The sequence below is a fragment of the Cyprinodon tularosa genome, unplaced genomic scaffold (genome assembly GCF_016077235.1).
Source record: "Cyprinodon tularosa strain WSP-4 unplaced genomic scaffold, ASM1607723v1 ctg513, whole genome shotgun sequence".
NCBI classification, from domain to species: domain Eukaryota; kingdom Metazoa; phylum Chordata; class Actinopteri; order Cyprinodontiformes; family Cyprinodontidae; genus Cyprinodon; species Cyprinodon tularosa.
This window is the reverse complement of record NW_024039245.1, coordinates 427,155-453,549: the sequence shown is the minus strand read 5'-3', so window position 1 is coordinate 453,549 and position 26,395 is coordinate 427,155. Positions and strand designations below refer to the sequence as shown.

The window sequence follows — 26,395 nt, the reverse complement described above, 5'->3', positions numbered from 1 at the left end:
AATTATATGTTTGTGTGTCTCATTATAGTCCTGAAACTGAGACATTATCTGAAAACATTGGATAAGAAATGCTTCTTTCTCCCTCTTGTGGTTATAACCTGAAGTACATGTTCCTGTGTAATCTGAGAGACATCAGAGAATTAGAAATGGAATGATTTTCTTGCCATTATGTGCAACACTAGGAGATTTAAAGTCACCAATATCAGTGCAAAGAGAGAGTGGATAAAATGTTATTCTAAGAAAAATATGAAGAATATGAATACAGTGTTGATGTTAGTGTAAAGTTCAGAGACTTGTAAATAAATATGGTGTATGTACATATATAGAATAAATATAAATAGCACATAAATGTATGATGTGAGAGTTCTGTTTGGCAATAGCACCTGTAGTAGCGTCAGTTTGTCTTTTGTGAAAGGGTGATGGTACTGGAATCTGCAGCATCTACAGAGGCCCATTTGCAGATGAAAACTTCAAAATGAAGCATTCTGCTCCTGGACTTCTATCCATGGTACGTGTGACGATGATTCCATTTTGTTTTTCCAAAGAAAAGCTAATCACAAACAGTTCATTAATGATTCTTATTTGAAATGCAGGCAAACAGTGGACCAGGAACAAATGGATGCCAGTTTTTCATTACTTGCACTAAATGTGACTGGTTGGATGGGAAGCATGTTGTTTTTGGTGAGTGAATCCTGAGAATTTATGTTTTTAGAGAAATGGGCTCATGTTTTTTTTTTGGGAAAAGCTGTAAAATGATTCCAGTCAAACTGACATCAGGTTCTTCTTTATTTTTAGGAAAAGTGGTGGATGGTCTACTGATTATGAGGAAAATTGAGGTAAAACATCACTAAACAGCTTTTTTAATTTGCACCTCTTGGTATTATCATTTTGATTTTTTTTTTCTTGAAAGACTGGTTTGAATGAAATTAAACTGTTTTACAAAGAACAATAGTGCTCAGTTCCCCCAGTGTAATGTAAATGCATGTATCATTAGTTCATTTATTTTTCTAATTGACACCCACAATAAAAAATGAGAAACCTCTTTTCATTAGTAGGGGGCTTGTCGGTCCGTGTCAGTAATATCTCTGATGCCATCTTATAGCTTAGAAACAACACAGCTTGTGGGCTGGACAGCAAAACATCTGAGCATTTGAAACACTTTGGCTGCAGATTATATCAGCTGATCTGCAGTCATGGCCAAAAGTATTGAGAATGACACAGATATTATATTTTCACATGATCTGCTGCCCTCTGGTTTTCATGTGTGTATGTAACATATTGTCGTCACATACAGAAATACAATTGCAATCATATTATGAGTAACGAAAGCTTTTAATGACAGAATGAGTTAGTGCAGCAAGTCAATATTTGCAGTGTTGACCCCTCTTCTTCAGGACCTCTGCAATTCTCCCTGGCATGCTCTCAATCAACTTTTGGACCAAATCCTGACTGATAGCAGTCCATTCTTGCACAATCAGTGCTTGCATTTTGTCAGAATTCCTAGATTTTCGTTTGTCCACTCCTCTCTTGATGATTGACCACAAGTTTTCAATGGGATTAAGATCAGGGGAGTTTCCAGGCCATGGACACAAGATCTCTCTACCATGCTGGAAAAGGCATTGTTCATCACCAAATTGCTCTTAGATGGTTGGGAGAAGTTGCTCTCCGAGGACATTTTGGTACCATTCTTTATTCATGGCTGTGTTTTTAGGTAAGACTGTGAGAAAGCCAACTTTCTGGGCTGAGAAGCAACCCCACACATGAATGGTTTCAGGATGCTTGGCAGTTGGCATGAAACAAGACTGGTGGTAGCGCTCACCTCGTCTTCTCCGCTTCACAGTGTGTGCAGATGCACTCACACCTGCCTGCTGCCATTCCTAAGCAAGCTCTGCACTGCTGGTAGCCCGATCCCGCAGCTGAAACACTTTTAAGAGATGGTCCTGGTGCATGCTGGTCTTTCTTGGGCGCCCTGGAGCCTTTTTGGCAACAATGGAACCTCTCTCCTTGAAGTTCTTGATGATGCGATAGATTGTTGTCTGAGGTGCAATCTTTCTAGCTGCGATTCTCTTTCCTGTTAGGCCATTTTTATGCAGTGCAATGATGACTGCACATGTTTCTTTAGAGATAACCATGGTTCACAGAAGAGAAATGATGATGCCAAGCACCAGCCTCTTTTTAAAGTGTCCAGTGGTGTCATTCTTTCTTAATCATGACAGATTGATCTCCAGCCCTGTCCTCATCACCAACCACACCTGTGTTAATGGAGAAATCACTGAAACGATGTTAGCTGGTCCTTTTAAGGCAGGGCTGCAATGATGTTGAAATGGGTTTTGGGGGGAAAAAGTTCATTTTCTAGGCAAATATTGACTTTGCAATTAATAGTTGTTACGTTGATCACTCTTTATAACGTTCTGGAGTATATGCAAATTGCCGTTATAAAATCTGAAGCGGGAGACTTTGTAAATATTAACATTTGAATCATTCTCAAAACTTTTGGCCATGACTGTAAATGGGTGTTACTGGGTTTTTGTCATTAAAGCCAAGGCCACTTAACAGCGTACAAAACTACAGGCCAGTTGTCCTTGCCAGCATTCTTTAAGTATGTGTCTATTTTGTAGGGCTGCAACTAACAATCATTTTGCTAATCGATTATCCGTTGATTATTTTTTCCTGATTAGTTAGCGGTTATTCCAGTAATTGATTAATTGTTTCAGCCCTGCTATTTTGTTGACTAGATGTGAAAAGTTGGTCTTAACAAGTGATAATGAGTTAGGATTTAGGAAAAGGCTATTAGAAGCATTTTCATGTTTCTAATAGTGTCAGACAAGGTGGACATGGATGATTTGACATCACTGTTAAACAGTTGAACATCTATTGTTATTCAATATTTTACTGTATATTACTTTACGATCCATTATGACATCCATCTATAGGTGATGTGACTGCAATTTAAACTTCAGCGTCTGTGACATGCCATCAGGCCAGAACAGGTGGATCAATTAAAACATTCTCTCTGACGCCTTTTGAACAATCTGACCCATCCATCAAGAGTAGTCGATGTTTCATTGTGTTTTACTACTTTCAAAACATCTTGTAACCTTATGACCTTCTGCATAATAGAAACTATGCAATGTCAAGTTTAATAATTACGCACTGTAAACTAGCCACTGACTTCTAAATGTGAAAAATTGCTTTGTGCATTTGCTTTGTTTCTGTGATAGAATCGAATAGTTCCCTTTGTTTTCCACACTGGGGGAAATTGTGGTGTTACAGCAACAAAGGTTATCGTAGAAGTGGTCACAGTGTATAAGAATAACAGATAGGAAAAATAAAACAGAGTGTGGTACTTTACAGTGTTTTTCCCACTATAAATACTCTGCTTCTGCAAAATTAAAAAAAATCAATAATAGCTGTGGACATTTTTACAGTAATGGATATGTGAAAAATTGTAGCAACACCAGAAATGTGCAAAACAATGACAGCAGCATGTTATTTAACTGAATAAGACAGAAGCTGTGCAAAAAACAGCATCAGTATAACAACTTATTGAGGTTTTTGGAAACAGTGATGTATTGTTATGTGAACATACTCCTTTCTATGTGTTTGTTTATTATCCAAATTGGGCTAGATGACTCTAATATGATTTTATAGATTATTTCCCGTATAAAAATGAATCCCCTCTTGCAGACATGTAAAAAAAATAACCGTAATGTTTACGGTAAATTAGGATTGGATTGTGAAGGTGTGTAAAATGATGCTTCTTTACGAATTACCAAGGGTTGCTACAAATTATTTAATGAGTATGCTGCTCCATTTTATACAAAACAATGGGCACTATAGGACTAACCTTTCAAATAAACAGGATAGTGACGTCTGCTTTTTTTATTTTAATTGTTCTTCTTGTATGGGTAATATTGAATTGATTTTTTTTATTCTGAGGCACAAATTCTTCCTAGACTTTGCTTGATGAATTTATATTTAATGAAAGCGTATCCCTCTCACCTTGAACAGAATGTGCCCACAGGACCCAACAACAAACCCAAGCTGCCCATCGTCATCGCTCAGTGTGGAGAAATGTGATCCAACCAGTTCTGTCAGTTGCATCAGAAAAGAGAAACCTCTACATCGGTTGACTGGAAATGGCAAACATGTTGTTTCCATGAACACCTGCAGGTTGTTGAGGAAAAACTGCTCACATCATATGAGTTTTTCTAACTGTCACTCAGTGTTTTTCATTTTATAATACATTTTGTGAGACTTCCTTTTGCTTTTTGTCATATATCAAATGCAATAAACTTCTTTTTGGAATATGTATGTTCAATCAGGTTCTCTTCTTTTTTTGTTCCAAAGAAAACAAACAAAAACACTTAAATCCTCCGTATAGAGAATGGAATGTCGTGTTTTTATAACTGGCTTTGGAAAACAGTCAAATTAAACCGAGTTATTGAAGAGCTGGACTTTGGACAATATTGTTAAAGAATCGATACCTATTTTGTCTAAATATAAAAAGTTCCCTGGGCAGATTAGAAGACAGCAAAACATTGTATCAAATCATGGAAAAGTTTACAACACAAGAAAAATAATTTTTTTATTCATTTTTTTCATGTAACAGCAGGGATTTAAACAGAGTGTGCAGAGCAGTAGTGCTTTACATTGGATTGCTTACTTGATCTCTGCTGAAATGCTAAGGAAATGCACAGAGGTGTAAAGTTGTACTGTGAGGGGACGCAGGATTAATGTCAACCTTATCCATGGAGTAAATAGGGCACCCTCTTCGGTGCCAAGCAATCCTCTGCTGAACTTATGGCTTCCCCTTCTATGCCAGCCCAATCCAAGCTTCCAGCCCCCCTCCCCCATCGGTCCTCCCCTTGAGCATCATTCTCTTAGCATAAAAGAATCCTTTCAGATGGAGAAGACTCTCTTCTTATGGAGGCAGGAAGAGGGTCGTCTATTTTTTTTTTTTGAAAAGAGGTTTTCTCCATGGGGAGGCTTTTTGAGACTCATTTGTGTGTGTGGGAGAGCAGAGCTTGGCAAGTGTTTCACACGTCTGCCTGTGCTTCTAATCGGTGCCAGTGGAGCTTTAATTACCATGACAATGTTTGGGAGGAGGGGGTCTGTGCTCTCATCAGTAGAAGAGGGAAAGTTAACCTAACTCAAGATGGATGCTTTTCATGGATTGTACTATTCTGAGCAGAAAATTAAGTCACGCGCCATTCTGACATTAAAACATTACTTCAAATATAATTACTTCAAACAATTAGGGTTGATAAATTATTGTCTAGATCTTATTAATTCAATCCTAGTATAAATACACCTGTTTTGAGAAGACCTCCAGAGAAAGGAGAACCATTGGCATCATAAAGGACAGGAACACGATGCAGAGGAGCCTTAAAGCAGGCGAGCAAAGAACCATGCACTTATGGCATTTAAGTAGATGTGACAACCTCTTCTGCCTGTTGCTGTGTTTGGGAATCATGGTAAAACATCATTTAATTAAAAAAAAATTATGATAACTACCTACAGCCAAGATCAGGCTATGTAGAATTAAAAAATTGATCTGGCTAAGAAGTTGAATATGTGTTCATGTGTCAGTAAGTTGAATATGTGTTGTTGATGCTTTCTATCTGCTCATTGTGACTTGTTACAAAGGTATGACTCTTTAATAGCCAGGAGATGACATACTGCAGCTTTAACTGGGCGTTTAGAAGTATAAAGCAGAGTTGGCTGATCAAATATTGCTTGATAGATTGACTTTATTGATCAGTGGTAAAATGTATTCATTACATCATCTCAGATAGTCAAAAGGAAGAATAAGGTGCCAAAGGAAGAAAAGGTGCATGGGGTATATACAGTATATATATATATATATATATATATATATATATATATATATATATATATATATATACATATATATATATACATATATATATATATATATATATATATATATATATATATATACATATATATATATACATATATATATATACATATATATATATAATATATATATACATATATATATATATATATACATATATATATATAATATATATATAAATAAAATCTTTTATTTTTTTTAAAGCAGGATTATTGTACAGAGTTATTGCACAGGGTATTTACATGGGTATTTTTTATAGATGGGTATTTATCTATATAGTTATTGCACTGGGTATCAAATATAAAAAAACAGGTTATTGTGGAGGGTATTAGATAGTAATTGCACATTATACATTGCAGAGGTTATTGCCGTTGTAGTGTTGTACAGGTCCTCAAAATATTAGCATCTTGTGATAAAGTTCATTATTTTCCATAATGTAATGATAAAACTTAAACATTCATATATTATAGATTCATTACACACTAACTGAAATATTTCAGGTCTTTTATTGTCTTAATACAAATGATTTTGACATAGAGCTCATGAAAACCCCAAATTCCTATCTCACAAAATTAGCATATCATGATAAAGGTCTCTAAACCAGCTATGCACCTGATCATCTGACTCAACAAATTAACTCTAAACACCTGCAAAAGATTCCTGAGGCCTTTTAAACTCCCCAGCCTGGTTCATCACTCAAAACCCCAATCATGGGTAAGACTGCCGACCTGACTGCTGTCCAGAAGGCCATCATTGACACCCTCAAGCAAGAGGGGACGACACAGAGAGATATTTCTGAATGAATAGGCTGTTCCCAGAGTGCTGAATCAAGGCACCTCAGTAGGAAGTCTGTGGGCAGGAAAAAGTGTGGCAGAAAACGTTACACAACGAGAAGAGGTGACCAGACCCTGAGGAAGATTGTGGAGAAGGGCCGATTCCGGAGTAGAAAAATCCAGAGCCACCATGCACAGGTGTGTACAGAAAATGGGCTACAGGTGCCGCATTCCCCAGGTCAAGCCACTTTTGAACCAGACCTGGCATGGGCTACAGAGACGCAGCACTGGACTGTTGCTCAGTTTTGCATGTCATTTGGAAATCAAGGTGCCAGAGTCTGGAGGAAGACTGGGGAGAAGGATATGCCAAAATCCCAGAAGTCCAGTGTCAAGTACCCACAGTCAGTGATGGTCTGGGGTGCCATAACAGCTGCTGGTGTTGGTCCACTATGTTTTATCAAGGGCAGGGTCAATGCAGCTAGCTATCAGGAGATTTTGGAGCACTTCATTCCATCTGCTGAAAAACTTTATGGTGATAAGGATTTCATTTTTCAGCACAACCTGGCACCTGATCACAGTTCCAAAAACATTGGGAAATGGTTTACTGACCATGGTATCACTGTGCTCAATTGGCCTGCCAACTCTCCTGACCTGAACCCCAGATAGAATCTCTGGGATATTGTGAAGAGAAAGTTGAGACACGCAAGACCCAACACTGTGGATGAGCTAAAGGCCGCTTTTAAAGCATCGTGGGCCTCCATAACACCTCAGCAGTGCCACAGGCTGATTGCCTCCATGCCACGCCGCATTGAAGTAGTCATTTCTGCAAAAGGATTCCCAACCAAGTATTGAGTTCATAACTGTACTTAATTATTTGAAGGTTGAATTTTTTTGTATTAAGAACACTTATTTTATAGGTCGGATGAAATGTGCTAATTTTGTGAGATAGGAATTTTGGGTTTTCATGAGCTGTATGCCAAAATCAACTGTATTAAGACAATAAAAGACCTGAAATATTTTTGTTGTTGTGCAATGAATTTAAAATATATGAATGTTCAAGTTTCATTATTGCATTATGGAAAATAATGAACTTTTATTCTAATATTTTGAGAAGGACCTATATTGTATAGTCTGGTGGGTTGAATGACCTGCGGAAGCGCTCCTTTTTACAAACAGGGTGTATAGGTCCTTCACTAAGAGTGAATACTTTAGATATTGAATACTTGCGTCTTTGCTCAACAACAAAAATAGTGTGGCCAAGTTACAAACCAACAAAATTGCTGACTCGCCTAACCTTCATTTTATTATGAGCAGCAGGGTTATTGGATGAGCTGCAGAGATTCCCTAGTGAAAAAGAATAATCCCCCTAAAAATTGTGTACTACAAAAATCTTGTTTTTATGGGCTCAAACGGTCCTGCATAACGCCACCTTTTAAACCTCATACATTTGGCATCACTTATAGAAATTTAGTATTTAATATAGTATTTAATATAATTTAATATATAATTTAACATATAATAATTTAATATAGTATTTAATTTAGTATATAATATAGTATTTAATATAGTTTGAAATTCCTAGTTGTGAACTTCTTCACTAACAATGGCAATAAAACCGATTCTGATTCTGATCTGTAGTGAATTGAAAATTTGCAGGTACAAACTCCTTTTAAGAAACCTTTAATGACAGTAATACCGTCCAATTAGAAATATATTATATCTGTCGTCACACGTTCCAGCCAATCAGAGGAGGAGTAGGGCGGGACCTCCACGGTGGACATTCCCCTGCACAGCTACTCGTTCTGCCCAGTTCGATCGGCAACGGGAGCGGAAAGAGGAAAGCTGAGAGCCCGAAGGCAGTAAGCCCCCCACCACCGCCGGCCCAGGTTACCATCTAGCACCGGGAAAATAGCAGAGAGCCGCCGCCGGCAGAAGCCTTTACCAACGAGTAGTGAACATGAGCAGCGAGGCCGAGACGCAACAGCAGCCTCCGCAACCCGCTGCGGATGCGGAGAGCCCATCCAGCCCGGCAGCCGCAGCTTCCGCGGGGGATAAGAAGGTCATCGGTAAGGCTACCGAAGCTAGTTGGGCTAACTAGGCTGCTAACGTGCTTTCAGTTACAGTAGGGCGATCCCCGCTGTCACCACTACTGGCTGCCGTTAAATTAAACGTTAGTGGCACATAAACCTTAAATTGACCAGTAACGTACTATCATGGAAAAAATAAATAATCCATGTTCTTCACTAGTTCATGTGTATTATTATATACGTTATTAAATCGACCGTTGTGTGTTTTTTTTGTACTTGAGCTGTATCACATTTATTTCATGACTGGTGGCGAAACGCTGCATAATTTAGAATTAGATAGTAGTTTTATACTTTAAGATCGTTTCTATGTTAATAAACCGTTTATATGTTAGATTCGTTGTAAGTAGATGAGTCAGTTGTCCGGGAAAGCATGACTTAAGCATGGGGATCTGATTCGTTCAATCGTCGGGGCCTCCTTCGGTCAGATGTCCGCTTGAGAGACCCATCCATCGGCCGTCACATGGGCGATCGTTAAAGCTTTCCAGTCGGTCTCAAAACCAAACGGTTCATTTATACACGAACGTTGGAGACGTTAGGTTCCGCGAGTTAACCGTCAGACGGTTGAACTTCACCCGTTTCTGGTCAGTTCAAGTGCAATTTTCTGACTTATTATTTCATATTAACCATTTAAGCTAGGAACGTTAGCTGGTTAACCATCTCTTTGTTCAGTCGAAGTGAGTCTGCTCGTTTGAAATATTTTAATCCAACAATTGCAAAACGCAACCATTTGTCCTGTATGATTGACCATAATGTCAGAATAACGGCGCTACTAACGTCTATCAACGGTCGTGTCATTTTAGGTCAAATTTCAGTGTTAACAGTCTGGCCTGTATACAAACCCAACCGAGCTAAAGATGCTATTAGAGCCTAGCCGGCTATTAGCAGCTACGTTCAAGGCGTTTGAGGCCCCCCCAAAATGTCCGACAGGGGTTTCCACCTTTTTCTCCAACCGGTGGTATTTTCGCTGAAGGGTTTCTAAATTATCACACCGTCTATCCTTTCACGTTAAAAATAAATAGTCCACGTATAAATTGTTGATAGTTTCGGTTTACTGGCTCCCCCTCAGCCACATGGTTCAAAGTCTCTCCCAGCTAGCTATGCTAACACATCCGGGTACGGCTCTACCACGTGTGACTGCTCTAGCCCTTAGTTGTGTTTAGATCAGGTTGGACAGGACTGCTAATTGGGCCAGGTGAAGGCGAGGTTTCACATAAACAAAATGGGTTCGCAGAATTTCAGCTCGTATAGAAGTTCAACTATATTTTAAGATCTCAGCTATACATTCATCTTAAAATAGTATACTTGGAACGCATGATGCCTCAAAATAAATAAAGTGAAATGCTAGTGAATATATATGGTAACCCAACCTTTATTTTTCATTCTAAGCAAGTGATTTGGACTATTAAATAGAATTATATGTTTAGCTTAATAAAAATAACTTCTGGTTCTTACTAGGAGAGAATAGGAGTAAATGGATACCATGGTATGTATGGCTTCTCCCCACATAGATTTTAGTTTTAGGCATGGATTGTTGCAGGTAGTCTATAAAAGAGACAAATTGGTGAGCTACTGTTCTATTTCACTACAGAACCCTTTTAGTGACGTGGTTATTTGTATCATTTGTCCATCAAGCTGCTTGTTATGGCCTGTTGCTGAGGTGTTCATAAAGAGACACCCCCCCCCCCCCTACAGACTTGGCTCCCATTTAGAGCAGCTGGTGCTGGGAATTCCTAAGCATCCAGATCTATAATAAGAATGACAGTTGCAGGTTAAAAATAACTTTGCCTTAATATGTGGCCTTGGTTAGCTTTTAATTATTATAAGTGAGCACATTTTTCCAGTCGTTTAATATTTTTTGGTTGATTTGTGGCATATATTTAAACTCTGTGGCACTGGAAGCTTAAATGATTTAATAATCAAGCTTGTTTTAATTTCATTACAGCAACAAAAGTCTTGGGTACAGTCAAATGGTTCAACGTCAGGAATGGATATGGTTTCATCAATAGGTAAGCGAGAGCTAAGCTCCATCCATTATTCCTAGAGGCTGCTGATATAATGCACGTGAGTGGCTGGAAGATGGTTCCCAATCCTCTTGCAGTTTTGCTAGTCTCACGGATTTGACCAGATTATGTTTTCTGCTCGTCTCCATACTGTAGCCGCCCACAGTCCTACATTAATCCTTACTGGCTTAGTTTAATTCGGTTTAGAGGGACATTCTATTGTGTGGTTCAGGAGGACACTAACTTTTGTTCATTTTTTTAGGAATGATACAAAGGAGGATGTCTTTGTACACCAGGTAAGCCATAGTTTATGTTTGCCTGATTTTTGTCATTCAGTTTATAAAAGTTCTCATCCAAATATTTAATATTTTCAGACGGCCATCAAGAAGAACAACCCGAGGAAATATCTCCGCAGTGTTGGAGATGGAGAAACTGTGGAGTTTGATGTAGTGGAGGGAGAGAAGGTAGTTTTTTTTTTTGGGTTTATTTTGTTTTTTCTTGACAGAAAGCCATAAATAATGAGTAAATGTATTGTCGCTTGACATAGGGAGCAGAGGCAGCTAACGTCACTGGCCCAGGAGGCATCGCAGTCCAGGGAAGCAAGTATGCGGCAGACAGGAACCGATACCGTCGCTACCCACGAAGGAGGGGCCCACCCCGCGGCGGAGACTACCCAGAGAGCTACCATAGCGACGAAGGCGAACCTGGCAACGGAGGACGAGACAAGAGCAGAGAGGGGGCTGACAACGCCCCCGAAGGAGACGTGCAACAACAGCAGCGAAGACCAGGTTACCCTGGCAGACGGCGCTACCCGCCATACTTTGTACGTAGACGCTACAATCGCCGGCCCCCGTACACCAACGCACCACGCGGAGAGATTACTGAGGTACGCCGTCAGAGGGCTACTCTCTTGAAGCAGGCACCCAGTTGATCCACGACTTAAGTCTGAACAGCTGATTTTCGTTGTACCCTCTCCTCTCTAACAATCACGTGGTTGTGATCAACAAATCTTGGTGTATCGGGGGTCTTAATATTCTCAAATAGGCCCCACATTTCAGCAGAACAACATGACAGAAGTCACACATTACACATTATGCAGATTGTCATCTGATATTTCTGAAGTTATTTTGAGTGTTCTGCTTCGTCTTCTCAGTCTGGTGAAGGTGATGAAGGCCAGGGAGGTCCAGACCAGGGCAACAAACCAGTGAGGCAGAACTACTACAGAGGCTTCCGACCAAGGTTCAGACCAAGGTTTGCATGTTGGCTTTGTTGGCAGAGGGTAGCATTGTGAGCATAGCAAAGCTTTGCATGTATCAATTTAAAGATTGCATGAATTTAAACTTTATACTAACAACTGCTTCATGCTGACAGTGAATGTTGCACAGTTAACAGAGTAAATAAAATTCTAATCCCAATGTGCTGCTGGATGCTTGTGGGACTGCATGTTGTCTATGGGACTGGTGTGGTTGTTACTGTTTTATTTTCTGGTGCCGTTTATTGTTCTTTTAAACTTGTTCTGTACAACCTAGGGGTCCACCCCGTCCCAGACCGGTGCGGGACGGTGAGGAGGACAAGGAGAATCAAGGCGGTGAAGGTGGGCAGAATCAACAGCCCCGCCAGCGGCGCTACCGTCGTAACTACAACTACCGCCGCAGACGCCAAACAACTGGTGGCAAACCAGGCCAGGAAAACAAAGAGGCCAAGACAGGAGGTGACCCATCTGCAGAGAAAACGTCCGCTCCCGAGGCCCAGCAGGGTGGGGCCGAGTAGGAAACAACCTGCACACCGGCACCTACCATCTTGTACCATCGTCCGGGTAAGTTTGGAGTCTGATCGGCTCATGTAAGATGTTAGCTGGCTGTCAGTGGACTGAGTCTCTGCCTCCTCTTTTCTTGCAGTTTTTCGTTTGTCAACAAGAAGAAACATCCAACAAGATCTGAGCAATAAAGATTTGACTCTTAAAGACCGTCACAAGCTTGCACCATGCATTTGACCAGATTACCACTGATTGCCTGCAGAATCTATGCAGACTTGTTTTCTTTTCCCATTATTTTTATGTGACAGCTACAAAACATTTTGGGGAAACAACAAATGTTTTTCTAAATCTGTCCTAAGTTTTTACACCAAATGGTTTTTAAAGATAAAATTTGATATCTGGTCAGTTTGACATTTTTAAATAACTTTTTATGTATTCAGACATTTTAACAAAATGCAAGCTCAAATAAATCTTCTGAAACCAGGAGAGCTGTTTTTGAGTCTTTTATTTTACTCAAGTATATAGGCTATAGACATAAGGTTGATGTTTAACTGTCACATTTTACCATATCAAGGCTTTGGTCCTTTTCTTCAATCTATTTAAACCATATATGGCACCATATGAAGACATGTCACGAGTATAAAGCAATAGATTCCTTGGGGTTGCAATGTATGAAAAGAGGCTCAGTCAGTTTAAAAGAAAAAGAATTTCCAGGGTTCAGTTCGATTCCCCAGACGAGCGGTGTGTGTACGAGTCTTCAGCAGTGTTTATTTCATCTATAGCTTCTGGTGGCATAATGGGGCCACCTCATTTAGACGTTGGTCTCTTTGCGCAAACGCTTCATTCGTTGTACGTTGCTCTCCATGGCGTCGGGATTGGTGATCTCAGTGGCACAACTAGCAGGAAACCAGCCTCGCTCTCCATCTCTCATTCTCTCACCATAGCACCATTCTAGGCAAAGCAAAACAATTCTAAATTAAAAAATAATGGCAGACAATAACAAAGACTGACCCTAACTGTGATGAAGCACAGCAGGCCTCACCTTCTTCCTTTTGGAGAACAATGACCAGCTCGGCTTGTCGTAGGCCGAGTTCATCCGGCTCTTTAGGCATGTATGTTTTGGTGACTTCGTACTGCGGTAGCCCTGAAACAAATTCCCATTTAACAAAACAGCCAAAAGTGTTATCACTTTTAATAGTAAAGCTTTACAAATTGTGATGCTTTTGGTAATGGATTACGATATGAAATTTTTACATTTCATATTCTTTAGATTTGGACCACTTTATCTGGTGAATGATAAATCCAAGTTCCTTTAATAGCCTGCTCCTTGATAGTAGAATTCTCTGAGAGTTTAGGTCTGTTCTGTTCAGCATTACCTTTGTCATTAAATAACACAGGTTGCAAAGCATCTCCATCATACTTGTCAGCAGAGAGGAGCAAGAAAAACCTCTTGGTAGAGACGAAAGAGCTCTTTTTTTCCCCTCATTTTTTTCATAATAAATTAGCCAAGCACAGATAGAAAAAAGAGCTTTTGGATAACAATAAGAAACAAACGGCTTCAAAATAGTACTATGCAGTCATGAAGTAAAAATGGTGAAATACTTCTATCTAAATTATCAACACTTGTAACATATTTACCCAGCTTCTTTTTTTTGTTTAATAAGGATCCTTGGAAGTTCTTCAAACCAAATTTCCTCAGACCTAATGCTGTTAGGGACAGTATCTAGAGCTCACAATCAATAGAGCTTTTTTTTTATTTTTAATGGAGTCAGGTGTATTACCCATCTGTTTAGGATTTAAAGGGCTTAAAATGTGCATATGAATGTCATCGTGGCATTGGGACTTACCATCTGTGCAAGCAAAGACCCCTTCCTGCTTCTGCTCTTTTAGAGCAATTATCCATCGCGCCCGGTCCATCCTTGGCAAAACAGAGCAGGAATAACAATGAAGTCTGTTTCCCATAAAAAGGCTGCAGATGTTAAATAATTTTTGAAAAGCAACAATTGTGTCAGCAGAGGGAGCCAAAGCCAAAAAATATGCTGTTTCTAAATAAATACAAGTGAACAATGATTAATAACTATTGTGTTGTTATATTTTTTATTATTTAGGAGACCCAGACTAGATAATCAGCGCTTCAAAAAAAGGCACATTTTACAACATCCTCTGGGTTCTTAACAGGGTTTGTAGAAATGATGTCTGCCATACCTAGATTCAGCCACCAGGGAGATTTGCTCTAATTTCCCCTCACTGTTCTTGCTCATCCGCAGCTTGAAGGAAAGGTAGTGGGAGTTGTTTTTGCCAGGCGAAGACGTCCGTACTTCTGCATCCTCTCCCAACTGGACCTGTATGTTATCCAGAGTGGCATAGTCCAACACTACGAAGCTCTCCTCACTATATGTACAAACAATAAGAGAATCAATGGGGTTTTAGAAAGCATTTTCTCCACTTCACTAAAATAAAATACACTGACTAAAACATATTTCCTCCTTAACAATTGCTGACTTAAAGCCATTATAATGACTGCAGTGTTGTGGGCAATTCCTTTCTCTGAGCTCACATTGTTTTCTCTCTCCCTAATTCAAAACAGACAGCTGAAGTCAGTCAAGCTGACACGCTGAATGAAGAATCTGAAGTATGCATCCACTCCTGTCCCCTTACTCTCCTCTTTCCTTATGTTCCCTGGAAGCAGCTGGATCTGTTCACTGGCCACAGGGGACCGTGACTCAAACAAAACATTTACTCAAACTCTTATTTCTATGTAACTAAAAGTTACTATATGTAACCTTAAGTTGACCACATTAGATTGCATATCTTTCACCCCGTGGTTATAAGAATTAAACACTCTTATAGTTTTGTACTTTTAATAAATCCAAAATATATGAAACAAACAAATATGCATGTATTGTATTGTAGTATACTGTTATAGACCAACCTGATTATGTATGAGATACAGGATGGGTTTTAAAATGTCACATAATAACGTGAAAGTGGTGGACATCTGTCTTCAGCCCTGAAGCTGACTTTTAATGTCTGTCTTTACTGATGTTGCACATTCAGAGTAATGTCTGCTGTTTTGTATTTTCCAGATAGGTCATGCTTAGAAGAGCATCTGTGAATAATAAAATTGCAAGTCTTTTCATAGCTTCTAAATTGGTTTTGACTTGGCCCCCCTAGCACACAAACATGCTAACTAAAACGTTCAAAGATGCATTTCCACTATTGCTCTAACTACTTTCAAATCAAATGTATGAAGGAAGCTTCACTGTTCCTGCTGAAGATGAAATACCCACAGCATGATGCTGCCACCACCATCCTTTGTCACAGCAGGGGTGGTTTAATAAAGCCAATGAGTTGGGCTCTCATTACAGATAGAACTCTGCATCCAGGCCATAAAGTTAGACTTTTCATCTCATTGTTTTTTTACGAGTTTACATGTCTGCACACAGCTAGACTTAACTATTTAGATTAGTTAGTTTATTTAGAGGTATCATATCCATGTGCAACTTTAATTATTTTTTTTTTCACATCTAAAAGAAATATGATGGATATGCATCCATTTAACTACACCTCATATTTTCTGCTACTTTGTGTTGCCGTATTACTTGAAATAATTCAAAATAGATTTAAGTGTAGGATTTGATCATAGATTTTGGCTTTGTTTGTGATTTCCTTTGCTTATTAAAATAAAGGGTGATGATGGCTTGGAAATGTTTTTTTATAAATTATAAAAATCATTCTATAATCGCCTCTTGTTGCAGCCTGTTACCAGCTACCATTAAAGGACTAATGACATATATTTGCATCTTTGCAAATCTATCACATAATTTATCACTAGTGATATACCAAGAGATTTTCCTACATATATAGTATATTTTAATATTTTGTTATTAAAATGCACACGTTTAAGGGTCTTCACATCTAAGCTGATCATAATAGAACTGTTTGTACTCACGACTTCTTTTTGGTAACAATCAGCACATCATTAAAGAGAAACAAGTAGTAGCTCCTGGTAGTGAAAGCCTTCCAGATGCTGAGCTCTTCGCTGGAGACGGCCAGCTCTCCACGCTTCTTTATCCATCGGGATGCCGACACCAGAGGAAACGGCTGGAGGGAGAACATTTGATAGGGGACACAACTGAAACTCTTATGGATGATGGATAAACTGATTTATGTGACATGTGATACAGCGAGCTGATAAAAGATTAGCCTACCTTTATTTTTCCAAAATCCATCTGTTTTTGGATGGTGTACATCTGCTCTGTTCTTTCCATCCGCCTTGCTCCGTCATTGCATTCAGTAACCAACTGTTGACATAGTTGTAGAAAAATATGTTATCAAAATCCTGTCAAGACAATAAAAGCAGTTTCTTCAGATCAGTCTAAGTCAACTTCAGCATACATACCTTGCTCATAGCATTGAGGGCCCAAACAGCAGCAAAGTACTCTGCAGACTGTGCCTGAGTTTTCTGACAGATTGTCTGAGGAGAAAGAAAAACACGAATAGATTAGAATAAACAAATAGCTTTATATCAAATAACTCCATGTCTTGGAGTGGCATGTGCAAATTTAAAAATCATCACCAGTTTGAAATAAAATAAAAACATAATTAGACCAAGGAGCTGCATGTTTCAGATCAAACACATCTTAATAAATAAATATAACCTGAGTAAATAAAAGGCAATTTGATTTTTAAAAGGGATTCAATGCAACTTATCTCCTTGTGCTCAATTAGGTATAAAAATCAATGAATAAATCAGGCCCTGAGATTGAAGCAATTGTCCTGATGAGGTGAGCAGGTTATAAAAGGTGATTTTCATGACTGGAAACAATAGACGGTGCTAAACTGCCATTTGAAAAATAAAGAGATAAGAACAAAAATTTCTTTCCAACAAGCAAATATGGAGTGTTTCCATTTTATAATGTATTTCATATTTTACTTTGAAACCCACAGCAATAGAAATCTGCTACCAAACGTTACAATCAACTAGGGCTGCAGCTAACAATTATTTTACAAATCGATTCATCTGTCAATTTTTTCAATTAATCAATGAAACAGATAAGGTTGTTTTTTTTTATCTTAAATGCAAAATGTTCTAATTTCTTTTTAGGTTTTTGATATAATTACTGCTCTAAGTTTGTCGCTCTGTCTGCTAAAGGCATATATTACAGTCTCTATACTCCAGGTAACGATTAATCGATTACTTAATTAGCTGACGATTGTTTCAATAATCAATTAATCACGATACATTTTTTCTGCCCTACAATCAACACCTGTTATATAAACCTGTTCACAGTTCCTTCACAAAAAACCCAACTACATTGACAAAACCCTGTTAACATGCTTCTATTACAGTCTTTGTATTTTCATTAGCTTAAAATTAAAGATTAAACTTACATCCAGCAGAAGTGGTAGTCTGGTTACACGCTGCATGGGCAGGATGAGGAAGGAGAGCATGGGCAGACCTCCACATTCGCTACTGGACTCTATTTCTTTCAGGGTCTCTTTGAAGGCAGTGTTATTATTCCTGAGACACATAAAAAGAATAAAGTTCAGCTTCATCTTTAGGCGCCGATCTAGGAAGTCATCGGCTTGTGCAAGGTTCTGCCACTCACAGCAGTGTTTGCAATGTCCTCTGCTGAAAGGTCTCATTGGAGCAGTAGACGATGTAAGGCTCGAAGTGGTGCGCGGCGTGGTTCTGAACAATGTCGCTGATGTCCCGGATCAGCAGCTGATCATTGTGACGATTTTCGAGGTCCTTAAAAAAACTGAAAATAATGAAAGTGGCAGATTATTTTTGATGCAAAATCAAATATAGTTCTTTAAGAGAGCAATCACCAGAGCAGGTTTATTCTGACCAGTTCTAGATCTACATTTTAGGCTCCACAGTGCTTAGGATAATGCATATTTCTTTTAGAGGTGAATATATCCACTCTAACTATGGAAGACCAGCAGGGATCCACAGCTCAAGTGGTGCAGCCTGTCAATAGGACAGCTTTTAGTTGTCCATTCAGCAGGAATCGCTTGAAGAAAGTCAAAAGAAGTTATGCAGGTAGTTTTTCATAAACAATAAGGGGTAACTTTACACTTGTGAATGAAGAGGAAATGTACTCTGTTGTGGTGGATAATTAAAGCTTAAGCACAGCATTCTCACGATGTGGAAAGCCTTGTACTTTTGGGATGTTATTATTTGTAAGAAACAGAAAGAAAGATTGGAGTTTATGTGACGATGAAAGAAGCTTATTAAAAGGAAATCTTGAAAATAAATCTATTAAAAGCTAAAACATACAAAACTTGAAACAGGGGTTTTTAGATTCCCCTTCCAGGAGTACAGAGAGCCAAAACCTAGAGCTGAAGTTTGGTAGATTGGTTTAGTTTGGTTTAGTTTAGGCACAAATCCGTTTTGAGAAACCTGAAATTTGATGTTCACGGATGTTTTCATCCAATCCGACTAACTTGTTAAGCTATTGAAGAACGTGCAGAAAAAGGCAGTCACATATGCAAAGCAGAGGAAAGCTGTTATCAAAAGATCGGGAGGTTTAATTATGAGAAAGGATCCATAATCTACCGCCTAGGAGGCTCAACATATACAAAAAAGTTATTTTCTGAATTTTGTTCTTTAAAACCTTTATCGTGTTTCTTCCTTTGTGCAATTAGGCAAAAATAACAGTTAAGCACATTAAACACAATGATGATTTAACTGCTATTTAGAGGGGAAAAGAAACTTTGCATCAAAAACAATTACTGAAGTTAGAATAACATCTATGAAGACTAAAAGGTTCAAATAATCACAGACTGTTAAAATTCTGTAAAAGGCTTTCCTAGAAAAGAAATGACTCCAAATGTTGACCTTTCCAGCAAAAACGTGTAAATTGACACTGAGAAAAAAACAACCCCACCCACGGACCCAGATACTTGTCAGTTTCCCATACAGAAACTGTAGGTTTCTGTTATTTATCCCCATAGAAGCTTCCATTGTGTTTTTTTCTTTGGATTCCGCCGTACCTTGGCTTTGAAACAAGAGAGAGAGCATTTCGCCTTTCATTCAATGTTTTCTACTTTCATTGAAACTGAATTACACGGCAACAAACAAAGTATACCTGGAAAAACATTATAATTTCAAAGCGCAGGGATACCACTCAGAGCGGCAGAACCAGTTTGGCCATCAAGTCTTAACATGTTTACCAGGACTACAGAATACTAAAGATATGCTAAGGCATATACTTTGTGAACATAAACTTCAAATAGACCCCCCCCCCCCCCCCCACCTGTTCACAATAATCTCAGCCGGGAATATAAAACACCCCTTGTCAATGAATATTATATCAGGCGGTTGATCAAATGTTCAGTTCGTCCCTACTGATAAGATCATCGCAACCCTGATGACACCTTAAGAGAATCGCTACTTCAACATATTTCAAATACCTTACAAATTTTACAAACCCCCTTTTTTTATTTCATTGTTACATCAAAATTAGTCAGATTAGATCATTAAAAAGGGACATTTTCAAGGAGATGAGCTATCCAATCAAACCTGGTCCTATTTAACAATATAACATACTATCCTATGTTCAAATCATAGCTAAATTGTCATAGCCTTTAGTTTTTGGTTCAGTATAACTAGCCATGTAGAAACCTAATTGGAGTGGAAACAAAAAAAATATTGAGAAGAACTTGTCTGACAGCATGAAGTAGGCTTTAGAGATCTAAAAAAGCAATACGACAATGACCTCAAGAACGGATGAGAAACAGAATAAATGATGTCAGTCAGAAAAGAGCTACAGTTTCTAAAGCTTTGAGTCTTAAACTGTATATTCACAAACCACCTCTAATTCTATTACGTGGTCGGCATAGCAGATCTACCCCAATAATGCAGGGATGAGTTAAAGGCCTCCTTTGCCTTAGTAAAGGTCAGGGTTCAGATATTTAAATGACATTCATTCAACAGCACAGAGGCTCTTCTTATCTTGGCCGAAAAACTATTTGATTATCCTCAGCATTTCTTTAAAAGTAATATGAGGGGTGGTGATAGAAAACAGCAACTGTTTCCATTTTTAGACCCATAAACCATGAGCTCTGTATTATAGCAAAATGTCTTTAAGAAAAATATCCCACCACCTGTCCAAAAATTGAAGGTGAAGTACTCACTGATGTGAGGGGAAAAAATGAAGGTTTTGAATTGACCAAGACTAATTCAGGTTTTATAATCCAACTGAGATGCTGTGGTAGGTTTTTAAACCAGATCAAAATTCCTCCAATGTGGCTGGATAGTGATTTTCCAGAGCAAAGTGAACTAAAACCTTTTTAAAGACTCAGTCAAGAGTTACTGCAAACTTTTAAGGGCTTGATTAGGTTTCAAGAGTATTTTCTTTCCTATTGGACCAGATTAGGTTGCAGAGATATCCTAATTTAATAAATCATAATCTCTTACATCTGCTTGTATTTACTTAATCTGTTCTGATGGTCGGAAACATTTAAGCCTAAAGAAAAAATAAAAATAGAAGAAATCTATAAAAGTTCATCAGCAGAATGTTAACATCTGTGGGTGATCCGTACAACAGCAGCAAATACTGTAGAAAAATGCAAGACTTGATCCATTTCAGGGTTTTGTTGAACAAACCGTTGGCTAACTGTGTGGATGACAGATATGTTGGAGAAGAGGTGGTGGTGTTCGGTGGTCGTCATGGTTTTCTTCAACTCTGCGCTGTTCTTGAAGTGACGTACCAGGATGCCAAGGCTGTGCAGGTATGAATGCTCTGAGGTGATAATTTCAAAAATGGCCTGGAAAACAACCACACACACACATCAGTAAACTCATAAAAAACAATGTTTTATTTTTCTGTTGGAAAGAACCTGATGCAAAAGCAACACTTTTCTCTGCATTTGGTTGTTTTAGGTCATGATAAAAGCATGTTTAGTTAGCCACAGGGCAGTAATGTAGCCAGCAGGGAGAGAAATCATGTGATTTCTATCACACCTTGGTCAACATTTCCACTTCTTCAGGTGAGGTGGCTGAGGGGACCAAAGGGCATAAACGCCACCTGATCAAGTTACAGGCTTTAATTCTCTGCAAAAGCTCGGGAAACTTTTAGAGGTAAAAGTACCTGCAATGAATGTCTTTTTGAGTGAGTTTCATCAACACTAGAAAAAGACCCATGAGACACTAAAGGCACCAAAGAACAAACTGAGACCCTGATCAGAGAGCTGTAAAGCACCATTATACAGGCAGGGAGTGGCACAGCAGAGCACACAGTGTGGACCTTGGTATTGACATCTTGGTCTGCTGTGAAAGACGCATTACAAAGGAAATCCATTGACAGATAGTGTTACATTACAGTTTCAGTTTTTGCTTCACTGAGGAATGCCGTTTAGTGAGTTTTTGCATGAACTACTTCTCAATTTGGGCTCCTGCTTCTGTTTCTTTGCACTTCTGAGGAGCCGTGGCAATCTGCTGCCAGGAAACGTACAACACAACCTCCTTAGTCATTTTTTGGTTACAAAAAATATCAATCCCATCCATCACAATTCCCTTTTAAAAAGACGGCCAGATTACAGTCAAGTATAAATGTATGCATCTGTGCATTCAAAGGAAAATGAATAAATACTAAATAAAAAATACTTTGACACTGGTAACTGGCAGTTTCCTCTGAGCTTCAGTTTTTCAAAGGTATTTGGCCCCCATGAACTTTTACCTTTTACATCATTTAAAGCTTCATTCTTGAAAACAGAAAATCATAATTATTTGTGAAGAATCAACAACAATTGGGACACATAATGAAGGGGAATTCAAGTTATTGGATATTTTTAAACTTTAACAAATAAAGGAGAAATAAAGAAGAAATTGGATGTGCAAAATTATTCAGCCTCCTTTAGTAAACACTTTGTAGCTCCACCCTTCTAATCGCTTGAGGTTTGTCTCTATCAGTTTTGCACATTGAGAGACTGAAATTTTTGCCTTTTCTTCCTTATAAAGCAGCTGGAGCTCAGTGAGGTTGGATGGAGAACAGCAGCTTTCTGCTCTTTCCACAGATTCTCGATGGTATTCAGGTTCCATTTTGAATCTTTTGCAGACTCCAACAGGTTTTCACCCAGAATGCTTCTATATTTGGCTCCATCCATCTTTCCATCAATTTTAACCACCAACCCCGCCCTGCTGAAGAAAAGATGGCCCGAACCATGATGCTGCCACCATCATGTCTGACAGTGGGGATGGCGTGTTCATGGTGATGAGGTGTGTTGCTTTTATGCTAAATATAATGTTTTGCATTGTTGCCAAAATGTTCAGTTTGGTTTCATCTGACCAGAGCACCTTCTTCCACATGTTTGCTGTGTCTCCCAGGTGGCTTGTGGCAAACTTTAAATGAGATTTTTTTAATGGATATTTTTAAGAAATGGCTTCCTTCTATAAAGACCAGCTTTGTGTGGTATACAACTGATTGTTGTCCCATGAGCCTCTTGACTGCATCTCTAATCAGTCTTCTCCTTGTTTGAGCTGTTAGTTTAGAAGGACAGTTGGGTCTTTGTAGATTTGCAGTGGTCTGACACTCTTTCCAATTAAATATTACCGCTTTCACAGCGCTCCTTTGGATGTTTAAAACTTGAGAAATACTTTTGTATCCAAATCCGGCTTTAAGCTTCTCCACAACAGTATATCTGGCCTGGTGCATTCCTTGTTTTTCATGATGCTCTGTGCTTTAAACAGACCTCTGACACTATCACAGAGCAGGTCCATTTATACAGAGAATTGATTACACACAGTTGGATTCTATTTCTCATCATCAGTCATTTAAGTCAACATTGGATCATTTAGAGATCCTCACTGAACTTGATTTGTTAAAAAAGGTTAAAATATCCAATAAATGTCATTCTAATTCATGATTGTGTCCCACTTATAAATTCTTTACAAAGAATTACAGAATTTTATACCTTTATATATGAAGCCTGAAATGGGGCAAAAGATTGAAAATTTCAAGGAGGTCAAATACTTTCTCCAGGCACTGTATAAAACAAAATGGCACTACTGCATTAGTGGCATTTAATTTTGGATAAATGAAAGTAGAACAAAAATTCCAAACTTAAAAATGAGCAGTTTTAGAGAAAACTATATATATTTTTAAAATGTCTAATTTTTAGCCTTATGCATGTGAAAATATGTAAAAAGCCCACATCTATAGGGTGTGAGGGAAAATGCTTTTCCAAGCGCTCACCTCTTGCCTTTTTCTCTCCTGAGGTGTGATTTTGGACAGAATACCAGATTCCTTCACCTTCACAAAACAGAAACAAGAGGTAAGTCTTCACCCCATTTAGATTTAATATAAGTACAAATATACAAATATTTTACAATCAGAAAAAAAAGTATTTATTCTGCAGTTCTGCAAATGATAAAAATCCCAATAATCACAACAACATATTATAAACTAAAGCTGCTAGTTCCTAGATTTGACTTAATTTGCTGATCCAATCTTAAGGTTTACCTGCGGTAACTGGCTCCATGTGAGGTGAGCTTGTTTGTAGCTCTTCATTACAATTCCCTGATCCTGTTCAGGAGGCTCCACCACCACAAAGTCCTCAAGCAGCTCATCCTGGTTGGTGGAATGAAGCCCGCGCTCTCGGATCTCCTGGTACAGGCACGGTTTGGCTGGAAAGTGAACAGACATCAAAATAAAGATCTTTTTAAAGATGTGCCATGGGGTAGTCTCCATGACTAAATCTCAGTATCAAATGTCAGTTATTTCCCAGTTTATAAACCCAATTTAACAAAGCAGACAAAGTGACACGTGAGTGAACATACCGTCTTTGAATGATCCACGCTGGTTCCTCTTTCGGCCAAGGGTACGCTAGGGAAGAAACGGCAGCACAGACTTTATTCATGAATTGTGTGTTTTAGTCATAGACTTGCATAGAGAAGTACGCTAATAAAGATCATGAAGATGGGAGAGTTGTTGAAAATATATCAACATGGTTTTCACAGATGTTCTATGTAAAATATTAATACCATTTAATAGCGATATTTATTGCTGACTCAAGTTTTTTTTTATTATTTTAAAAAACTGGTTAATTTGCTATAATCCAAATCTGGAAACAACTTAAATTTTTTCTAGGTTGCATAAAAACTCTGGATCTTTGTTCCATTAAGCAGTGAAAAGTCGACATCACCACTGGCACTATAGGCTAAACTGATTGCGACTGATGTAAAAATGAAAAATGAAACCAGAGGTTCAGCTAGTGTCATCATATGAAACAACTGATGTCTGAATCAGACTGAAGTACAATAATAATATATAAAAAAAAAAACATATGATGGGTGACCTTAAATAAAGAATTTCCTATTAACTTCTAGTTTATTTAAACAGATTCTTTTAGAAATATTTACACTGCTGGGAGATCACCTTTAACTGCATTTACTGACACATATATTAAACCAAAGATAATTTTGTTAAGCTTGGTTACCTCAAACTAAAGGGTAAAAGAAAAGAAAAAAAGCTCTTCTCTTTTCCCACACTGTTTGTACCTTCTGTCTCCTACTGTGCACAGGACCGGGACTGCTTTCTCTGTTTTCATCAACCGGTTTCAGAGTGGGTTTATCTGCTGTCCCGGCTGTCATGGCTTCAATGTCCAGGCTGGTCACCGCAGCTCGGTATGACTTGTTCCTGCGGTTCCTCCTGAAGGCAAATCCCTCTCCATCACTATCATAATCTTCCCAGGAAACATCTGGACCCTGGGTTGAGTGACGGCTGCGGTTCTCATTGCTGGAGTTCTCCAGTCCCACTGGGAAGGTCACCACCGTGGTGTGATGGCGGTTTTTGGGCCGGCTGGACACTGCCAAGCCCTTGGGAAACAGCTGCTGGGCCCCAAGCTTCTTTGCTGCAGGGCTCTCTGTACTTAGAATTACCTTTTGGCTCTCAGGCTTCTTTGCTGCAGGACTCTCTGTGCTTAGAACCAACCCCCTGTCCACTGTGTCTACCTGCAGAATGGCTGTTTCAGACTGGGGTGCTGGTGGGCTTTTGGGTATGTAGCCTTCATCTCCTGGCTCGTATATATGAAGCTCTGTGGAAAAGAGAGTCTCCACTTGAGGGGACTTGTCCATGCACTTCTCTGACTCACTGTGGGACATGGTGTCCTACTGTCAGCCTCCTCAGTTCCTCACCACCTACAGCATCGAAGGAAACTAAAGAAGAAAAGCAAACAAATTGGAAAATATTAAAATTGCTGCAAAAAAATAATATATTGACCATCAAAGGTAATCTTAAATTGCTCATAGACTTTTTTTGACATCTCAGGATCTAGGTTTTCAGTGGAAATAAGTTACCAAGTCATATGAAGGGACTTGACCCATGACTCACGACTCCCACTCACATAGAAACACACAAACATGTAGAACCTCTCATTTCAATCTCTTAAACAACCAAAAAAAACAAACTCACACTCTTTCTGATAAATGTCCCAATCCAACTCCTCCAGGAGGTGGTTAGTAAACCCATTATTAAGAAGACAAAAAAAACTCCGAATGTGTTATTAAAGCCTTAAACTAACATGCACAAACATGCAGAAGAAACTAGACCAATGTTCATGCTGCATTTAACCTTAGAGCAAATTAACTAATAGATTCAAACAATATTTCTGTTTAGTTAACTTGAGTTACTTACAATACCAAATAATGTCGCGAGACAGACGGATTAGGTTGAGGGAGGAAAAATGTCCGCCTCAGACTCCCATAGTCAGTAGATCCAAGCAGACCGCGCGCAGATAGACTCAGCTGCTTCACCTGGAGAGGTGCGCCTCAAACTGTAGCTGTGGTTCGGCGGGACGTCCGCGGCGGTATACCTGATAGAGATGCGGTTCGTCTAAATGCGACTGTATTCCTCCGCCGCGCTGGTCCCTCGGCCTTCCTCTGTTTA

At 38.8% G+C, this 26,395-nt stretch overlaps 3 protein-coding genes across 6 annotated transcripts in view; 2 read left to right on the top strand and 1 right to left on the bottom strand.

The window, feature by feature from the left end:
• ppih (peptidylprolyl isomerase H (cyclophilin H)) overlaps positions 1-4,321 on the top strand; it is a 34,802-nt gene extending 30,481 nt beyond the window's left edge. Inside the window, exons 6-9 of the mRNA XM_038303608.1 lie at positions 416-508; positions 594-681; positions 796-836; positions 4,012-4,321. Of these exons, the coding sequence (XP_038159536.1) occupies positions 416-508; positions 594-681; positions 796-836; positions 4,012-4,080 (291 nt within the window). The 3' untranslated portion in view covers positions 4,081-4,321. The remainder of the gene's footprint in view (positions 1-415; positions 509-593; positions 682-795; positions 837-4,011) is intronic.
• Positions 4,322-8,440: 4,119 nt separating this feature from the next.
• Positions 8,441-12,986, top strand: ybx1 (Y box binding protein 1). Of its 4 annotated transcripts, none has more exons than XM_038303613.1 (8): positions 8,441-8,723; positions 10,687-10,750; positions 11,007-11,040; positions 11,119-11,208; positions 11,292-11,630; positions 11,898-11,983; positions 12,274-12,560; positions 12,643-12,986. In XM_038303613.1, exons 1-7 carry the CDS (start codon positions 8,615-8,617, stop codon positions 12,512-12,514), a joined length of 963 nt encoding a protein of 320 aa, XP_038159541.1. In that variant the 5' UTR covers positions 8,441-8,614; the 3' UTR covers positions 12,515-12,560; positions 12,643-12,986. The 4 variants fall into 4 exon arrangements, with proteins under 4 accessions (XP_038159541.1, XP_038159540.1, XP_038159543.1 ...); XM_038303612.1 differs by having other exon boundaries at positions 11,898-11,995; XM_038303615.1 differs by having other exon boundaries at positions 8,442-8,723; positions 11,292-11,567.
• Positions 12,987-13,174: 188 nt separating this feature from the next.
• arhgef16 (Rho guanine nucleotide exchange factor (GEF) 16) lies at positions 13,175-26,335 on the bottom strand. Its single transcript, XM_038303611.1, has 15 exons — positions 26,144-26,335; positions 25,009-25,665; positions 24,289-24,334; positions 23,972-24,135; positions 23,705-23,761; positions 21,118-21,278; positions 18,113-18,265; positions 17,895-18,024; positions 16,903-16,977; positions 16,712-16,804; positions 16,453-16,604; positions 14,706-14,891; positions 14,348-14,418; positions 13,543-13,644; positions 13,175-13,451 (listed from the first exon to the last, which is right to left on the bottom strand). Exons 2-15 carry the CDS (start codon positions 25,609-25,611, stop codon positions 13,312-13,314), a joined length of 2,133 nt encoding a protein of 710 aa, XP_038159539.1. The 5' UTR covers positions 25,612-25,665; positions 26,144-26,335; the 3' UTR covers positions 13,175-13,311.
• Positions 26,336-26,395: the final 60 nt, after the last annotated feature.